Source organism: Theobroma cacao, chromosome 6 (assembly GCF_053813885.1).
Source record: "Theobroma cacao isolate CCN51 chromosome 6, ASM5381388v1, whole genome shotgun sequence".
Classification (NCBI taxonomy): Eukaryota; Viridiplantae; Streptophyta; class Magnoliopsida; order Malvales; family Malvaceae; genus Theobroma; species Theobroma cacao.
This window is the reverse complement of record NC_142644.1, coordinates 25,089,425-25,104,848: the sequence shown is the minus strand read 5'-3', so window position 1 is coordinate 25,104,848 and position 15,424 is coordinate 25,089,425. Positions and strand designations below refer to the sequence as shown.

Below are 15,424 nucleotides of genomic sequence, written 5' to 3'. Positions count from 1 at the left end.
ATTTAAAGACAGAGAAAAGCTAACCCTAGTCATGGTATGCATTTTTTTTTTCTTTTAGGGCATGTCCCGCATGCATGAATAATGACTAAATTTATATTGACCATGACATATCCTAGAAATTCTTTGTTGAAGTGTTTGACGTGTGAAATTGTGGTAGTTGGTCGGTAGTTTTTTTCTGGTTTTCTATTCTTGATTTTTTCTAAATTTTGAATGGCTATCTTATAATATATAGGTAACAAAGAATATAATAATAAATTTATAAATGAATTTAATTGCCACATTTAAATCATTAGTTATGGGTTAAATTATTTCATTTGACAAACAATCTTGTTAAAAAAATGAACTCTAATATATGAAAATGCATATAAATACATCCATATATATATATATATATATATATAATTTCTTTATTTTAATTATGCATTTGAGGCTAATTTAACAAATAAAAAGAATGAAATCGGACCAAAGTTAAAAGATGGTCACATCAAAGCATATCATAAGAAGCTAGCTAGCCTTTTCTTTTTGGACGAATGAAAAAACAGCAAAACCTTTCTACATTGGAACAGAGCTGCTCCTTTGACTATCCTCTTTGTTTCACATACATATATGGAAGAAAAAAAAAGGGGAAAACATCTTAATTTAGAGCATGAATTAGACGGTTCACAAGTTCACTATAGTTAGTCTCCTTTTCATTTCCAATTCCAAAGCAAGTACAAAGATAGAAACATTTTGGAAACTTTATTTGAAGATTGAAGTCTTCATCTTCAAACAACTCGTGTTATATATTTTCTATTCAAACCACCAGGGTTTGATGGGTACAAGATTTCAAAAGCGGCTCTCATTTTCCTCATCTTTACGTATTTGAAGGTACCACATGCATGTTTACTAAACTTCATTTATTTTCCGGTCTTCTTAACCTTACATGTTTGCAGGATATATAAAGGAGGTCTCAGTCATGTTAAGAAACACTGGACTCAACATTTTAACATTAATAAAACTTTGTAGTATTATTATTTTATAGTGAGAGTGTAGATTCCGGTTTCCTACTTTCATTCAGGTACGATTGATTAATCTTCTTCCTTCTTTCAGGCATTTGTTATAGAGATTTCAATTCATCCTTGATTGTTATGACTTGCAATCTCATGACACGGTCAATTCGTTTTATAGAGAAGACGCAGAGATGGTCATGATGACATCCGTCGACTTTGAGAGGATGGGGAAGGCGACATTGAGAACAAGCAGCTTCAAGAAAAGGGATTCGGAGAACAGTGCGTATGTATCCGATCATGAGCAAGATAATGTCCTTGTTGGAGAGTCTATAAGCTTCAAGAAAAAGAAACCCGGGAAGCTAGAGCTCCAAATGACTATTCCAGCACTGGATATCATGAACAGAAAGATTTCTGATTTAGGTGGAAATGATGAATTGGTTAACAAAGCAAATTCTATCACATTTTCCTCACCAGAGCAGGAAAAATTCCTGTCTTCCAGGCCGGCTAGCGAGCTTCATGCAGCTGCTACTAAGCTGCAAAAATTCTACAAGAGTTACCGGACTCGAAGAAACCTTGCAGATTGTGCTGTTGTTGTCGAGGAGCTATGGTTTGTTCTCTTAACTACGATCATTTCTTTCTTCCAATGCAATTATGGGTCATAATTCTTATTCTTCTTCTTCTTCTTCTTCTTCTTCTTCAGGTGGAAGGCATTAGAATTTGCAGCTCTGAGAAGAAGCTCTGTATCGTTCTTTAATTCGAAAAAATCAGAAACGGCTGTTTCCCGTTGGGCACGAGCTCGGACAAGAGCGGCCAAGGTATGCTTTATTTTTTTCTTGTTTTGTTAATGTAGTGAGTTCGTTATTTGAATGGACAAGGTTTTCTGAAGATAATCAGACAAAGTCTTAATATTCGCTGTCACGTGTTTCAACTTTTAGACCAAATCTAATTCTGTGTCTCTTAAAGATGGAAATTGCTGTGAATTAAGAAAAATGTCGAGCAAATCCCTTCTTTGACCAGGTCCAGGACCCTATTAATGATGACCCTATAAAGTATACCAATAATCTTCTTGCTGCAAACCGATATTCAATCTCAAATTTGTTGCTTATGAACAAATTGTATAGGTTGGGAAAGGCTTGTCAAAGGACGTGAAAGGTCAGCAGTTGGCTTTACGACACTGGCTTGAAGCTGTAAGTCAGCGCTGGAGTATTCTTACTTCTACTTTGAATTCATCTCTATTATGCTTCCAATATTATTCACGACTTTATCATTGGGTTTGATTAAGTTTGGATGAATGATGATATACTTGATTAAACGATGTATTAGCATGGGTTCTGCTTGTATTTAATGTATCATTTATTCTGCAAAAAATGAATGGAAGAAAAATATACCTCCAAATTTATTATTTTAAACTGAGGTTTTTGTTAAGGAGACACGTCCCCTCATTCCCTTAACTATTTTTGGCATGAAATTATGAAACCTTTATTTTCTTGTTAGAATAAGTTATCATGGGACTTGCATTTAAATGCTTTGTTATTTAACATATAATTAAAAGAAATTTTACTATCTTTAATTAATCGTTTGATTTTATTGCACAGATTGATCCACGTCATCGTTACGGTCACAACCTACATTTGTATTACAATATCTGGTTTGAGATTGGGAGTTCTCAACCCTTTTTCTACTGGTAAATTAAAAAAAATCACAAAATAAAATTTCCAAAGATTTCATCTGGAATTTGAAAACTTTTTAAGTTTGTCAAATAGTTCTTGAGTTAGTTAAAATTTTCATTTCATCAAAATGAAGGTTGGATGTTGGAGATGGCAAAGAAGTTAATATTGACAAATGCCCAAGGACTGATCTACAGCGTCAATGCATCAAATATCTTGGACCGGTAAGGCCTAAGGGGCAATTTAATACCTAGTTACCTACCATTGGCACTTGCATATATTGGTAGTAGTCTATTCTAATTGAAAGAGATGGCATGCCATGCCATGCCATGCGCAGCTGTTTCCTTTTAGTCAAGGCAACAAGGGACTTTTCTCCTTCGTTACTTCAGGACAGTGACCCTGATTTGCATGATAAGTCTTACGTTAGAAAAGCAATTGTTTTTGTTTGCAGAATAAGTCTTGCATATTTTGGTTTAGGTTTTTAAGGGAATGTGTATTTAATGCTCAGTTTCATTGCTTGCTTTTGTAGAAAGAAAGGGAAGCATACGAAGTAGTTCTGGAGAAAGGGAAGCTGATTTACAAACAAAGCAAAGTGGCAGTTAACACCATAGAGGGAACCAAGTGGATCTTTGTTCTTAGTACATCAAGAATCCTATATGTTGGGCAGAAGGAGAAGGGTCTGTTTCAGCACTCGAGTTTCCTAGCTGGGGGAGCCACCATTGCGTCTGGCAGATTGGTTATTCTTGATGGAACTCTTGATGTATGTGAATTCCTTCGTCTCATGAACGCGAAAATAATACTTGCACGCGTGCACGATATCAATTTTTGAACATAAGATTTTTAAACGTTGATTTTTTTTTCCCCTTCTTCAGGCTGTCTGGCCCTACAGTGGTCATTATCGCCCGACCGAAGCAAATTTCGCGGAATTATGCCGTTTCTTGGAGGAACATCATGTTGACTTGACAAATGTCAAGGTAACTCGGTTGCTCTTCAGCTTCCTTTCATTGACCTGAGGCACCATTTCAAGACAATTTTGTTGAGCTTACTAGATTGTTGAAATTTATTTATTTATTTTTTATTTTTCTCTGCAGAAATATGCCATGGATGATGATGTGATCCCCAGTCAAGTTAAAATTCACGAGGAACTGAAACCAGAGTCCGTAAAAGAAACGACTGAAAACATGCCATCCAACAATGGCGCCGAGCCAATTCATGCAAATGGGTGCACCAAAGACCATATAATTGGAAAAAATGAGAATGAAGGAAATACTGACAGAAGCAGATTAGTTGACAAAGCTGCAGCGCATGACTTGGGGAAGCCTGTGAAATCCAAATGGTGTACAGGAGTAGGTCCTCGTATCGGTTGTGTCAGAGACTACCCAGCACAGCTACAATTCAAAGCACTGGAACAGGTTAATTTATCACCAAGGGTCAAGGCAGGGCATCCTTCGGTGCCTTGTGCCCCAATTCCTTCTCCCAGACCAAGTCCAAAACTTCACTTATCTCCTAGGCTTGCCTGTATTGGACTCGTTAGCCCAAGGGTCCGGGTTCCTGCTTCTAATTAAGCGCAATTCACCAACTCACTAAATGATACCTTCTTCTTTTTTTAAGGTCCATAGGCCCTCTTTGAGTTTCACAGGAGTAACTCAAAATTTATTGTTCTTACATATAATTTTTACTTTTTTTTTACCTCGGCTGTGCAGTGCGTTGGTATTTTCCTTTTTAGATTAATTTTTCTTGCGGAACAGTTTCTTGAGAAATTGTTTTGCAAAGCAAGAGTTGGTTTATCCAAAGCTTGTTTTTTTTTTTATAATTAAAGGAGGAGAGATTCGAACTCTGCTATTTAAGTAGAGAGATTATACACCAACCAATGAAACAAATGCTCGAATATATCCAAAGCTTGTTAATTGTACTCACATTTCAGAATTTAATGCAAATAAGTTTAGAAAATCTCTCTCCTTCTTGCATAAACCAATAATTGAAAGGTAGATTAACATTTGACTACACGCCTGCATCAAATATTTGAACAAAAAAAAAAAAAAACAATACGTTTCAATTTATTTATACCGTAAGTTCTTATGGTACATAGAGGGGAACTTCTTCCATGTCTATTCTAATCTGAAAGTTATGTTTCAAACTTTTAATGGCATGTCGTCCGAAATAAAGATATTCACATTATGCTTAATTTTTTTAAAGTTCAATTTTGCAGTTATACTCTTGTAATTAATGAGGGATTAGAGTTGTAGGCAGGCGCCCAAATAATCCTGGTCGATTCATGCAGTCTTTAGTCAAGTACTCTAAATTTATTTTAATAGTTGAAAACAACCTTACTGATTAAAAGATTAAGGTCAAATTTATTTTTATGTTGTGATTCAAAGTTAAATATTATCACTATACTTCAACTTCAGTAATTTTACCATTATAGTGTCTTTGTTGATTTTAAAACAAATAAATAACAGAAATGAACAAAAATATGCACTTGCTTCAACAAACTAATTTGTACAAATGTTCAATTATTTTTTTTTTATTTTAAAAGTTTATAAAATTGAAAATACGGAGATAAAATTGAATAAGATTGAAATGGAAGGAAAGACTCAATATTCAATCATAAAATGCTACAGTTATAAATTTGACTTTAATCTCACTAATCAATTTGAAAAAAATAAAAAATAAACGCAAATCAAGGTAACTGATAAAACTTGCAAAAGGAAATAAAGAAGGAAAAAATAAAATCGTAATTGCACTATTTATTTATTATAGGGTCGGGTCTACATTTATCTACGTCTTATTCGTGATTAGACACACACACATAAAACAAAACAAGTAGTTCCCTTGCCTCTTTCCCAAGCGTTGTTTCCACGCTGTTTGAACTAAGAAACTTTGTTGAGATAGAATTTCCTTTTAGTTTGTTCCTACTGACGCAATTTCTTTATGGAACACATTGTGCCGAATCCCTTATTTCGTAGTCTTAATACGTTTCCAAGTAGAAAACGACATGTATTGAAGCAGTTCCATTCTACTATTATTTGATTTGCTGCTGCCTTTGTTTCACACTCATGAATGATTTTTGGGTGCCACGAATCTGAATGCAAGTATGCCAATTTCTTTATTTAGTCTCCTCTTGTTTAGGGCAATCTGGCCTAACAAATTATCAGATGATAGAGGAAAGGCAAAGACATCAGATACCTCATGTGTTGAGCACAACATTTTTGAATTTCTTTGGGGTCACAATATAATTAGTAGAAGAAAACCTGGCCTCAAAAGCAACGGGGTCCATTACACCTCGACAAGCAACATTTCGAGTTTTCTTCTTCTTTTTTTAAATGAAGATAAAGCAATATTTGGAAATCATGGCTCCTTTTGATATAGTATTACTAATAATATTTAATTGTCAAAAAAGAAAAGATTTAGTTGCTTTTAAAAAGGTTACAAGGTTGCTTTGCCAAAATTGGAACTCAAGGGATCCTAATTCACCAAAAAAGAAAACGGGAATTCAAAGGCCAATGCAATTTTGCTTCTTTCTATATATGCATGTGGATATATATATTAAATATTTCTAAATTTTGTTTCGTTAACTCTCTTTACTAATATGAAATCCTCAGGATAGAAATCGGCCAGCAAATATGATGCTCTCCTAAGAAAAGAATGATTTTACATCCTTTTTTATTTTTATTTTTTTAATTTTCAATTTGTAGATATGTCCGAATATAAAGGTAGACAACCTTGTAACAAAGAGGGGGAGCGTTCAGACCATATCCAAAACCCAAGAGTCAATGTATCCGTTATGACTATTTATTACTACTTTTTTCGAATTTCAAAAATTCAAAACGTGTCCCTCCCCGATAAAATGCTCACCCCTTCCTCAAAAGGCCAAACTCACTTCTTAACCAAAAATCAAGTTCCCCTCTCCATCTCCTCCTCCTCCTCTTAAGCTTACTTGCTCTGATTCCAGCAAATTGAAGCTTTCTAAATACTACATTTCTTCCAATTCCTAAAATGGGTGCTTCAGGAAAATGGTTCAAATCACTTATAACTCTCAAAACCCTTCAAGCTCCCAGTAACCAAGTAATTTCGCCAAGACCAAAACTAGGAATACCACTTTTCTAGCTTTCTTCTTCTTGCTTCCCGGATTTCATTTTCTTTTACTGGTTTTGTAGGAGAAAGTGGGAGATAAAGCCAAGAAGAAATGGAGGCTATGGAGAAGCTCATCGGAAGGGTTCGGATCCTCCTCATCCAAGGGTCTCAAGATGCGCACCGTGGCTTCTTCAGAGGCTTCCGATTCTTCTTTCATGGTGGATGATGATGTGCTCGCTGCAGCTATGGCTACCATTGTTCGTGTTCAACCCAAAGATTTCCGAGCTGTGAAGCGAGAATGGGCCGCGATTCGAATCCAGACTGCATTTCGAGGCTTGTTGGTATATGGGTTTCTACTCTCTCTATGGTTGATACGATTTTTTTTCCCTTATATGCATAATTTTAGCTTCTGCTATAAATTTTAATATTTCCTCGTGAATCGTCAAACTTTGAGGTTTAGGGTACATGCCAAGGCTCCTTTTAGGGCTACGTGACTTTGATCTATGGGTTTGATTTCCTTGCTCTTTTTTCCAGACAAGTTTTGGCTAAAATATGTAACGGTGAGCACTGAACAGTGTAGGCCAGTTAGTGAGATTAGTTTCCCTAAGAATGAAAACAGCGGTGGTGTTGATGGTTGAGATTGAGAAATGTAAGGGTGAGATCGAGAGTTACAATAAGAGATTGAAATTAAGGGTCAGATAATATTAGTAACAGTTGGTTGCTGTGAAGTAAGATGTGATAAGAAAATAAAATAATCATTAATGACATTAAAGTAAAGTTGATATATTATGTAAATTTATATTATCTTTGACATTTACAAAGTTAATAATATTTAACACATAATTATTATTTTTTAAAAACTAATAATATAACATATTGGAAAATAACAAAGTAATATTCATTTTATTAATTACTCGTATATTTTTATTTTACATAACTAATTATATGTGTTTTTCTTTTTATTTATTCATCTATTTATTAAAATAAACTGATTATATATTTCCTGGTTATAGTCACTTATTTATATAATTATTTATTTATTTTTATACTTATATTTTGTTTTATTTATAAGATTAATATTTGATGCATTGACAACTAATAGATACTGTCACCTCATTAATGAGGTAAAAATCAAAGTTTACAAAAGCTTAATAATAAACATTAAAATACTTTTGCCGATTAATTAAAAAATAAAATATTGTAGTTTTTTCTCCAAATTCAGTATTAAGATTTATATTTCATTTTGCTTCTTCAATCTATTCTCTACTTCAAGATGTTGTCTTTATGATGTAGAGAACAGACCAGAAAGCAATCTAAAATATAAACATTTAAACTGAATTAGGAGAAAAAATTAAAATATATATTTTTAATTAACATGTAAAAGTTAAAATATTTATTATTAAGTGTTTGTATGTTTTAATTTTTATCTCATTAATGAGATGTCAGCATTTTGTTTGTTGGCTGATAGTGTATAAAAATTAATCACGATCAATGCTTCAAAGATAATAAGCTATACCTTATTAATATCACACATATTTATCATCTATATAATAAACTATATTTATCTATTTATTAAAATAAATTAAATATGAACTTGGGCTAGGGTAATGATTGGACCATCGATGCGTGGGCTATACTAATTGCACCATATAGGCTCCACTCGTGATGGACCTTTGATGTCCAAATATGAGTGGGGTGTTTTCCATGGATCATCAGTGCGCTGGCTTGACTCAATGATAGCCCGCAGCACGAGTAGATTAAAAAATGCTCAAACCGCACCGTGTTAGTTTGCTGGCGATACGATCCATGTCCAAAGCCTTAAGGATAATTAATGACCACAGTTTTTGACTGTTACTTTCCTTGTTCCAATTTTTCGTTTATTTTATTTCAATCTTACTTGGTACTTGCTGCTTTTGCTTCTATATTTTGCTGTTAAATTTATGCTGTTAAACATAATATATATTTTTTAGAATGTATGATGTCTTCTTATTTGTTGTTTTTGGACACATCCAGTGTTTAATTGTGCAATTTTATAAGCAAATTAATAAATAAAAAGAAAATTAGAATATTCAATTGTGAATTTTAAAATTTTAAATATCCAATCGAGTATTTAACTGTAAATCAGGTATCACATATACAATTAACTCACTCACCTAGTGGATTCACGAGCTCATGAAGAGATAAATGGGAAGAGACAATGGCAATTAAGTATAACCCTTAACAACTCATAAAAGGGATAAGCCATTGAAAGTGTTGAAGGGTTTAAACACCGAACAGAAATCCTTTGCCTTTATCATGTGTTTTTTTATTTTGTTCTGTTTATATTTTAATACCACATGCTTCTTGCATTAAGTTTATTAAAATTATTTAATCCTATGAAAATCATTAATTAACGGCGGTAGGTTTTGCTATTGGGGTTTCGTACAAATTTTTACTATCCATTTTATCTCCTGTAATTTTTTTCCATTATTTAATCTCAATTTGTGACTTTTGTTCCCTTTTAAATAGATTTTTTTCCTCTCTTTAACGTTTTTATCTGATTAAATAATATTAATAAACTTAATGCAGGAAACACATCACATTAAAATATAAATGAAACAGGAAATTAAGGGAACACGGGTAAAGACGAGGATTTCCGTTCTTAAACACCACTTATCTTTGTCATATCTCTTATTCACATAGTTTTTCATTGTGTTAATCTTCTACGAGAGTGGAACTGACTCAACTGAGTTAAAATTTCAGAAAGTCTGTCCTGGATGAAACTTGGCTTGATATGAACTTGCACAGCTTATTTATGCTTTTGATGTTGAACAAGCGAATAAAAGGAGGAAACTAGGACTCTTGATCTTAGACTGTTCTTTTGCAAGCATGATTTTGGTAAATTCAATTGTGACAATTAGTCTTTTAGGAAGAATTGATCTTATGGTAAGTGGCCATAATTATGCTTTCTCCTCATTTTATCTCATCTTAAGGCATAACTGTCATTATAGTTAATGGAAACTAGAGCGCATTTGGTGAAAATTGTCCATCTACTTTTTGATGCATTCCTTCTATTTCATGGAAAATATATATGATTCATTAATAAGGCGATGAAATGCTGTCAGGCAAGACGAGCTCTTAGGGCCTTGAAAGCAGTAGTAAGGATTCAAGCTATATTCCGTGGTCGTCAGGTCCGAAAGCAAGCTGCTGTGACATTAAGGTGCATGCAAGCACTTGTAAGGGTCCAGGCTCGGGTAAGAGCACAATGTGTGATATCTACAGAAGGACACCCTGTGCAGAAACTAATAAATGAATACCACAGCCAAACTGATCCAACCAAGAATACCGAGGTTAGATGGGTTACTTGTTTTTTGTTTTTTTCCATAAGATTTTGTATGGTTACCTGTCATCAAGATATAATTGTATATATCATTTTACTTTTAACTTAGACGATAACGAGATGCTGATACTGTTTGCTTATCTTAACAATTTTCAGAGAGGATGGTGCAACAGTCCAGGAACATTAGAAGAACTAAGCGCAAAACAACAAATGAGGCAAGAAGGTGCAATAAAGAGGGAGAGAGCAATAGCATACTCTTTCTCAAAACAGGTAACAGAGCTTGAAAACATAGACACTTTCATTAACTTCCTGTTAGCTAGATAATGGAAGGGGATGCGAAAGTTGTGTTGAATGGTAAAACTACAAGACATTTCCCTTGATGTTTGACTTCAAATAGTTTAATTCTACTTTTCAGCAATCAAGATCATATGCCAGCCCAAATTCAAGAGCAAACAAGCAGCCACTGCCTAGCAAACATCAAAGGCTAGATAGGAATAGCCCAGATTGGAATTGGCTAGATCGTTGGATGGCAATCAAGCCCTGGGAAACCAGGATGATGGAAGACATTCATACAGAGGCATCAGAGATGACCACATTTTCTCGGAACAGTCACTCCAGCTGTTTTGAACATGACTCCCTAAAAGTAAAAAGGAACAATGTGACGAGCAGAGTTCTTGCAAGACCCCCAATTGCCAGTCAAACTTCTGGTTCATTGTCTGCCCCAAGTTCTGAGTCTGTCTATGACGAGGGCTCAACATCTACTTCATCTACATCTGCATCTCCAACCACATTGTCTAGCAACACTCTTGTTGCCGACACATTAGATGATGATCGTACTCAAAAACCCAGCTACATGAACCCTACAGAGTCTATTAAAGCTAAACAAAAGGCTTTCAGGTTTTCCTCAGATAATATGCCAAGACATGCCGTTGATGATTTACATTTTCATAAGAAATTGGTGACACTTCCTTGTGAGGACACCAGGAGCAGTGCTGGCTCTAATGCATCAATTAGTATCTCCAGGGAGTTGTACCGACCAATACAATTAGGTAGACATGATTGCCTGAGGAATCAGTGGCGTCAAGGTAGATGAGATGAAAATTCTGTTGTTTAACTATCACAAGTATTAATGTAACCCTACAATGAAATCCTACAAAAGACTTTTTTGTAGTATTATGTAAGTGAAACAAGTTTAATTAAGAAAACTTTTAATTATTCCCCCAATCTCAATGTTACATACAATATTTTTGTTGATGATAAAAATAAAATTTATTTAGTGGGAGTGCCTTTTGCCTTACTAATAAATGTCATATTTCCATTGAAGTCAAAACCAAAATACAACAGAGCTTTGACAACACAGACAGACAAGCAAAACATGTCGGAACAACTTAGGATTTCTCTGCTTATTGTTTTGGAGTAGTGCCTTAGGGCCTCAAGTTGGTCCCAAAAGCTTGGTTTTAAAATTATTCCACCACAGATTTATGTTTGGCTTTAGCCAAAAGCCTTCAATGCCGGATTCCTGTCAGTGCATGCCGAAACCAACACTTTTCTTAGCTCAAAATCCAATACCTCCGAGTAATGTTGGAAAGTTCAGACAACTTCAAAAGGAAAGAGTTTCTTCTCTTTTTTTTTGTCACAACTGATTTGAAAGAAACGTTAATGAAACAAATTCATTTTATTGGTAAAAAGAAAGAGATAGTGTAAGCAATTAACAAACAAACTTTATTGAATGAAAAGCCAGCTGCTAAAAGTTCATAAACTGGAGCATCACCAGAGTGCTTACCAAATTAAGTATAATTAAATTAACTAATGAGATGTATTCCCACTTTTAGTTTAATAATAAATAAATGTATCTCTCGTTAAAATTAAAATAAAATTAATGTTTTTATTCATATATTTAACTTATTGATTAAAAACTCTATACATATATATTCATAATGTTGATTCATGCATATTTATCATATTAAGACTAATTTTAATAAAAGATTAATATTCTTTAAAAAGAGTTAAATAGCTATACTATACTTGTATATGAAACAATATTGCATACAAGTATTTGACTCATTGATTGGTGCTTGATCTCCATTTTAAAGAGTAAAATTCAAATTCACTTTCCTAATTAAAAAAAATGATAGAAAATTAAGTCACTCTAAGATCAATAGATAAGCAAAGCTTTCATCATGAGGATGACGATTTACCACAAGGGATTAGCAATAATTAAGCTTGATGACACATGCCATCATGTGGTTAACCTCAATCATTATATCAACAACAATTACTTATAACCTTTAAAAAAAACAATTAATTATCATATGCTGATCAATAAAAATGTGAAAACCATGGCCCGTTATTCACGCTCATTTTCAAAGGACCACACACATCACCATCATCGGTTCCTTCCCTCCATACTATGAATCGCCTAGTCTTTCGTTCTTTAAGCAATATAAAGATATAGAAAATCAACCCTAAAAGAAATATCAAAAGGTATTGAAAATCCGTATCATGGGTTAACCTAGTTAGACTGGTCGGCAAGTGAGTCTTATCTTAATTTTTTTTATATTACTTTGAATCTTCTCATCCGTTAAAGTAAATAAGTAAAATTAAGTTATATAATCTTAAATTCAACTTAAAATTAATTGGTAATAATAGAAAAAAAATTAAATTTAAATATAAAAATTACGAGTAATCCAAAATTTAAACAACATAAAATAATATTACTCAAAAAAATAATTTATTTTTTAATATAAAATTTTAGGATATCAAATAGATCAGACGATGAGATGGTTGATCGGTCATCTTCAAAAACTGAGTGAGGACATATTTTGAGAAATTATAGACAGTATCTCCAATTCGTTAAAGGTTGTCTTGTTTGTAATGATGCATGGAACTATGTCCTCGCAAAGGAACACTGGATCAATTCAGTTGCTTCCGTGTAGGGATGTGCACTAACAAAGGCAAGAAATCAGGATGCTACCAAAAGCTGTAAAAATTTCTTGGACGTCAACTTGATAAGATTCTCAAGGTGAAGGGGCAAAAAAAAAAAATAAATAATAATAATAAAGGTATGGGAAAGCTTTCTTCAATTTTGAGTAAACAAGTGGACTTTCTTTCATGGGGGGGTTGCTATGAAGAGAAGGAAGGCAGTGTGGGGGCTAGTGGGGTCTTAATAGGCTGCCTGTTTTCTTGAATAATGGGGTACACTGCATAGCTTGTTTTCACTACCGTTTATGGTTTAAAAGTTTCTTTGATCTTCTTCACCGCATCTACTTTGTATAAAGGGGAATGCTATTGATATAAATATGTACACTCACATCTATATATAGTTTGGTGAGATAGGATTGATTTTATAAAGAGAGATTCAAATTTGGATTGAACCCGTTTTTTTTAATCTACTGTCAACTGCTGTATCTTTAAAGGATTGAATGCAAGTGTGTGTCAAGGTGAAAAGATATTGGGTACTTGTTTATTTTTATTGGTAGCTAGAGTTGCTCAACATTTTCCAATTTCCTATGCCCAAAAGTTTGATTGGATTAAGACTTTGTCAAGTTAGGTAGAATAGAGGCATTGATTTAATTATGCATGGATAAAGGAAGTTAATTTAATTATACCCACTTTTAAAAAAATGTTCAGTATAACCCAATGAAAAATGATAATTACTTGTTTCTTTCTTGTAGATATGTGATTGAGGTGGGCCAAATTTATGATTGCCTAGTTTTCCATGCTTTTCATGTATAAAGTGATTCTTTTGACATTTGCAACTCCATTGGAGTTCCGGCTCCCCACCTCTCTCATCTTTTATGGCTTTTATAAGAGTCAAGTTGTTCTTTATGAACAAGTAATTACTTCATCTTGATGAAGAGGTAAAAGGGAGGTATAAGGAGAAATGCTTTTTTTTTTTCTCTTATTTATAATACTCTTCCAACCGTGATTCTTACATAGAGTAATCTTAGGTCATTTGATGATCAGTTGGTTTTATGAGTGAAAAAAGAAAATGTTGAGGAAAAGTATAGAACAAAGAGGAAGGGTTAAATTTAGGTGAGAAGTTTATGACTTACTGCAAAAATCTACACTCCCTTTCTTATGGTTTTGGGGCATTTTTAGTATGGAAAAGGATATTAGTGCCCTCTCTAAAATTTCAATTGTGATATTGAAAGCAAATTTTCTAAATTACTACTTCTTTTTATTTTTATTCGAAAACGAAAAAAAAAAATTGAATGAAAATGACCCATACCAAAACCAATTCTCTTTCAAGACAGGGCAAAGAATTACCTGGTCATTCTTTCATGTGTACTTCTTTTGATGGCTCAGTGAGTTGGGAAAAAACAAAATCCTTCCACAGGTTATGTCCTCTGATGGCTCCACAAATAAAGCAAACGAGGCTGGGGCTATTAATTGTTGCATGTGCAACAATAAATCAAGAATCTCGTTCGGTCCTATTTCTTCCATTACAAGCATTCCAATCTCTTTACCTTTTTCTTCCGGAAGCAAGACTAAAATGTAACCTAGATACTTTGCACACCTGTTTCACCTCAAGAGAGCATTTGCTTTAAGGATGATTTTAGCTTTTACGTCTTGCATATTTTTCATATGGGGAATTGCATTAGCCAGGGAGATGTATATTTATGCATGCTTATAACCTAATTTCCAACACTTTCTAGGATATGGGTTTCCTTTTATATACCCAATTGCTTATTATAATCCAAATGTTTTTTTCTCAAATTCTTGATATAATCTTCAAATTAAGGACATTATCGATCAATCTGACTTAACTAGCACACATAGTATCAAGTATCTACTATAAGTCCCTAACCTAGCTAGATTAGACAAGAAGAACACACTTGGCTGCAAAAGCCTGTATTTGCAAGTTATATTGGTGTTCATCATTTACGAAAGTCAATGCAGTAGTCCACCAGGAATAATGCTAGCTAGTTAAACACATATCAGGACTCACCCCTTTTTGCATCAATCCCTATTCATTGACGAATTGCTTTGTCTATTCCTCCTTGTGAAACACGTTTAGACTCATCTTAATGAATTAATGTTAGCTACACTGCAACTTTCAGTGTAAATCATTGTTATTAACCAACTTTCCAATGTTGACACCTCAGCTTATATAAATATTCATAGATATTAAAAAAATGATGATAAATTTAATTAATGATCTATGTGATTATGAACGAAAAGAGTCCAGACTTCTACGATTATTCTCGCAGTATCTTCTATTTTAATTTGTAGCTAAATTCGTAATAAAGTTTGATTAAGTTAATTATTCAATGATGCCAACAGATTTAGTATAATCATAACCTCTGTCATTATCTAGTGGCTGTACCGGAATGTCAAGGAAAATAGATGTTGGTCAAAAGGAGAGAAATTTA

The 15,424-nt window shown here is 33.6% G+C and overlaps 2 protein-coding genes across 2 annotated transcripts; both read left to right on the top strand.

Moving 5' to 3' along the window:
* The first annotated feature begins 1,015 nt into the window (after positions 1-1,015).
* On the top strand, positions 1,016-4,356 carry LOC18596159 (IQ domain-containing protein IQM1-like). Its single transcript, XM_088807481.1, has 9 exons — positions 1,016-1,057; positions 1,168-1,596; positions 1,690-1,804; positions 2,111-2,176; positions 2,585-2,673; positions 2,793-2,880; positions 3,186-3,416; positions 3,529-3,630; positions 3,748-4,356. Exons 2-9 carry the CDS (start codon positions 1,181-1,183, stop codon positions 4,219-4,221), a joined length of 1,581 nt encoding a protein of 526 aa, XP_088663607.1. The 5' UTR covers positions 1,016-1,057; positions 1,168-1,180; the 3' UTR covers positions 4,222-4,356.
* A 2,181-nt stretch (positions 4,357-6,537) lies between these two features.
* LOC18596158 (protein IQ-DOMAIN 6-like) lies at positions 6,538-11,264 on the top strand. The gene is made up of 5 exons (XM_018122502.2): positions 6,538-6,721; positions 6,814-7,071; positions 9,835-10,059; positions 10,206-10,319; positions 10,465-11,264. The coding sequence occupies exons 1-5, from the start codon at positions 6,653-6,655 to the stop codon at positions 11,140-11,142; spliced, it is 1,344 nt and encodes a 447-aa protein (XP_017977991.1). The 5' UTR covers positions 6,538-6,652; the 3' UTR covers positions 11,143-11,264.
* Positions 11,265-15,424: the final 4,160 nt, after the last annotated feature.

Coding starts and splice junctions, on each gene's coding strand:
- LOC18596159 (XM_088807481.1), top strand. CDS start 1,181: ATGGTCATGATGACATCCGTCGACTTTGAGAGGATGGGGAAGGCGACA. Junction 1,597..1,689: donor GTTGTTGTCGAGGAGCTATG/GTTTGTTCTCTT, acceptor CTTCTTCTTCAG/GTGGAAGGCATTAGAATTTG. Junction 3,631..3,747: donor TTGACTTGACAAATGTCAAG/GTAACTCGGTTG, acceptor TTTTCTCTGCAG/AAATATGCCATGGATGATGA.
- LOC18596158 (XM_018122502.2), top strand. CDS start 6,653: ATGGGTGCTTCAGGAAAATGGTTCAAATCACTTATAACTCTCAAAACC. Junction 10,060..10,205: donor ATCCAACCAAGAATACCGAG/GTTAGATGGGTT, acceptor AACAATTTTCAG/AGAGGATGGTGCAACAGTCC. Junction 10,320..10,464: donor CATACTCTTTCTCAAAACAG/GTAACAGAGCTT, acceptor TCTACTTTTCAG/CAATCAAGATCATATGCCAG.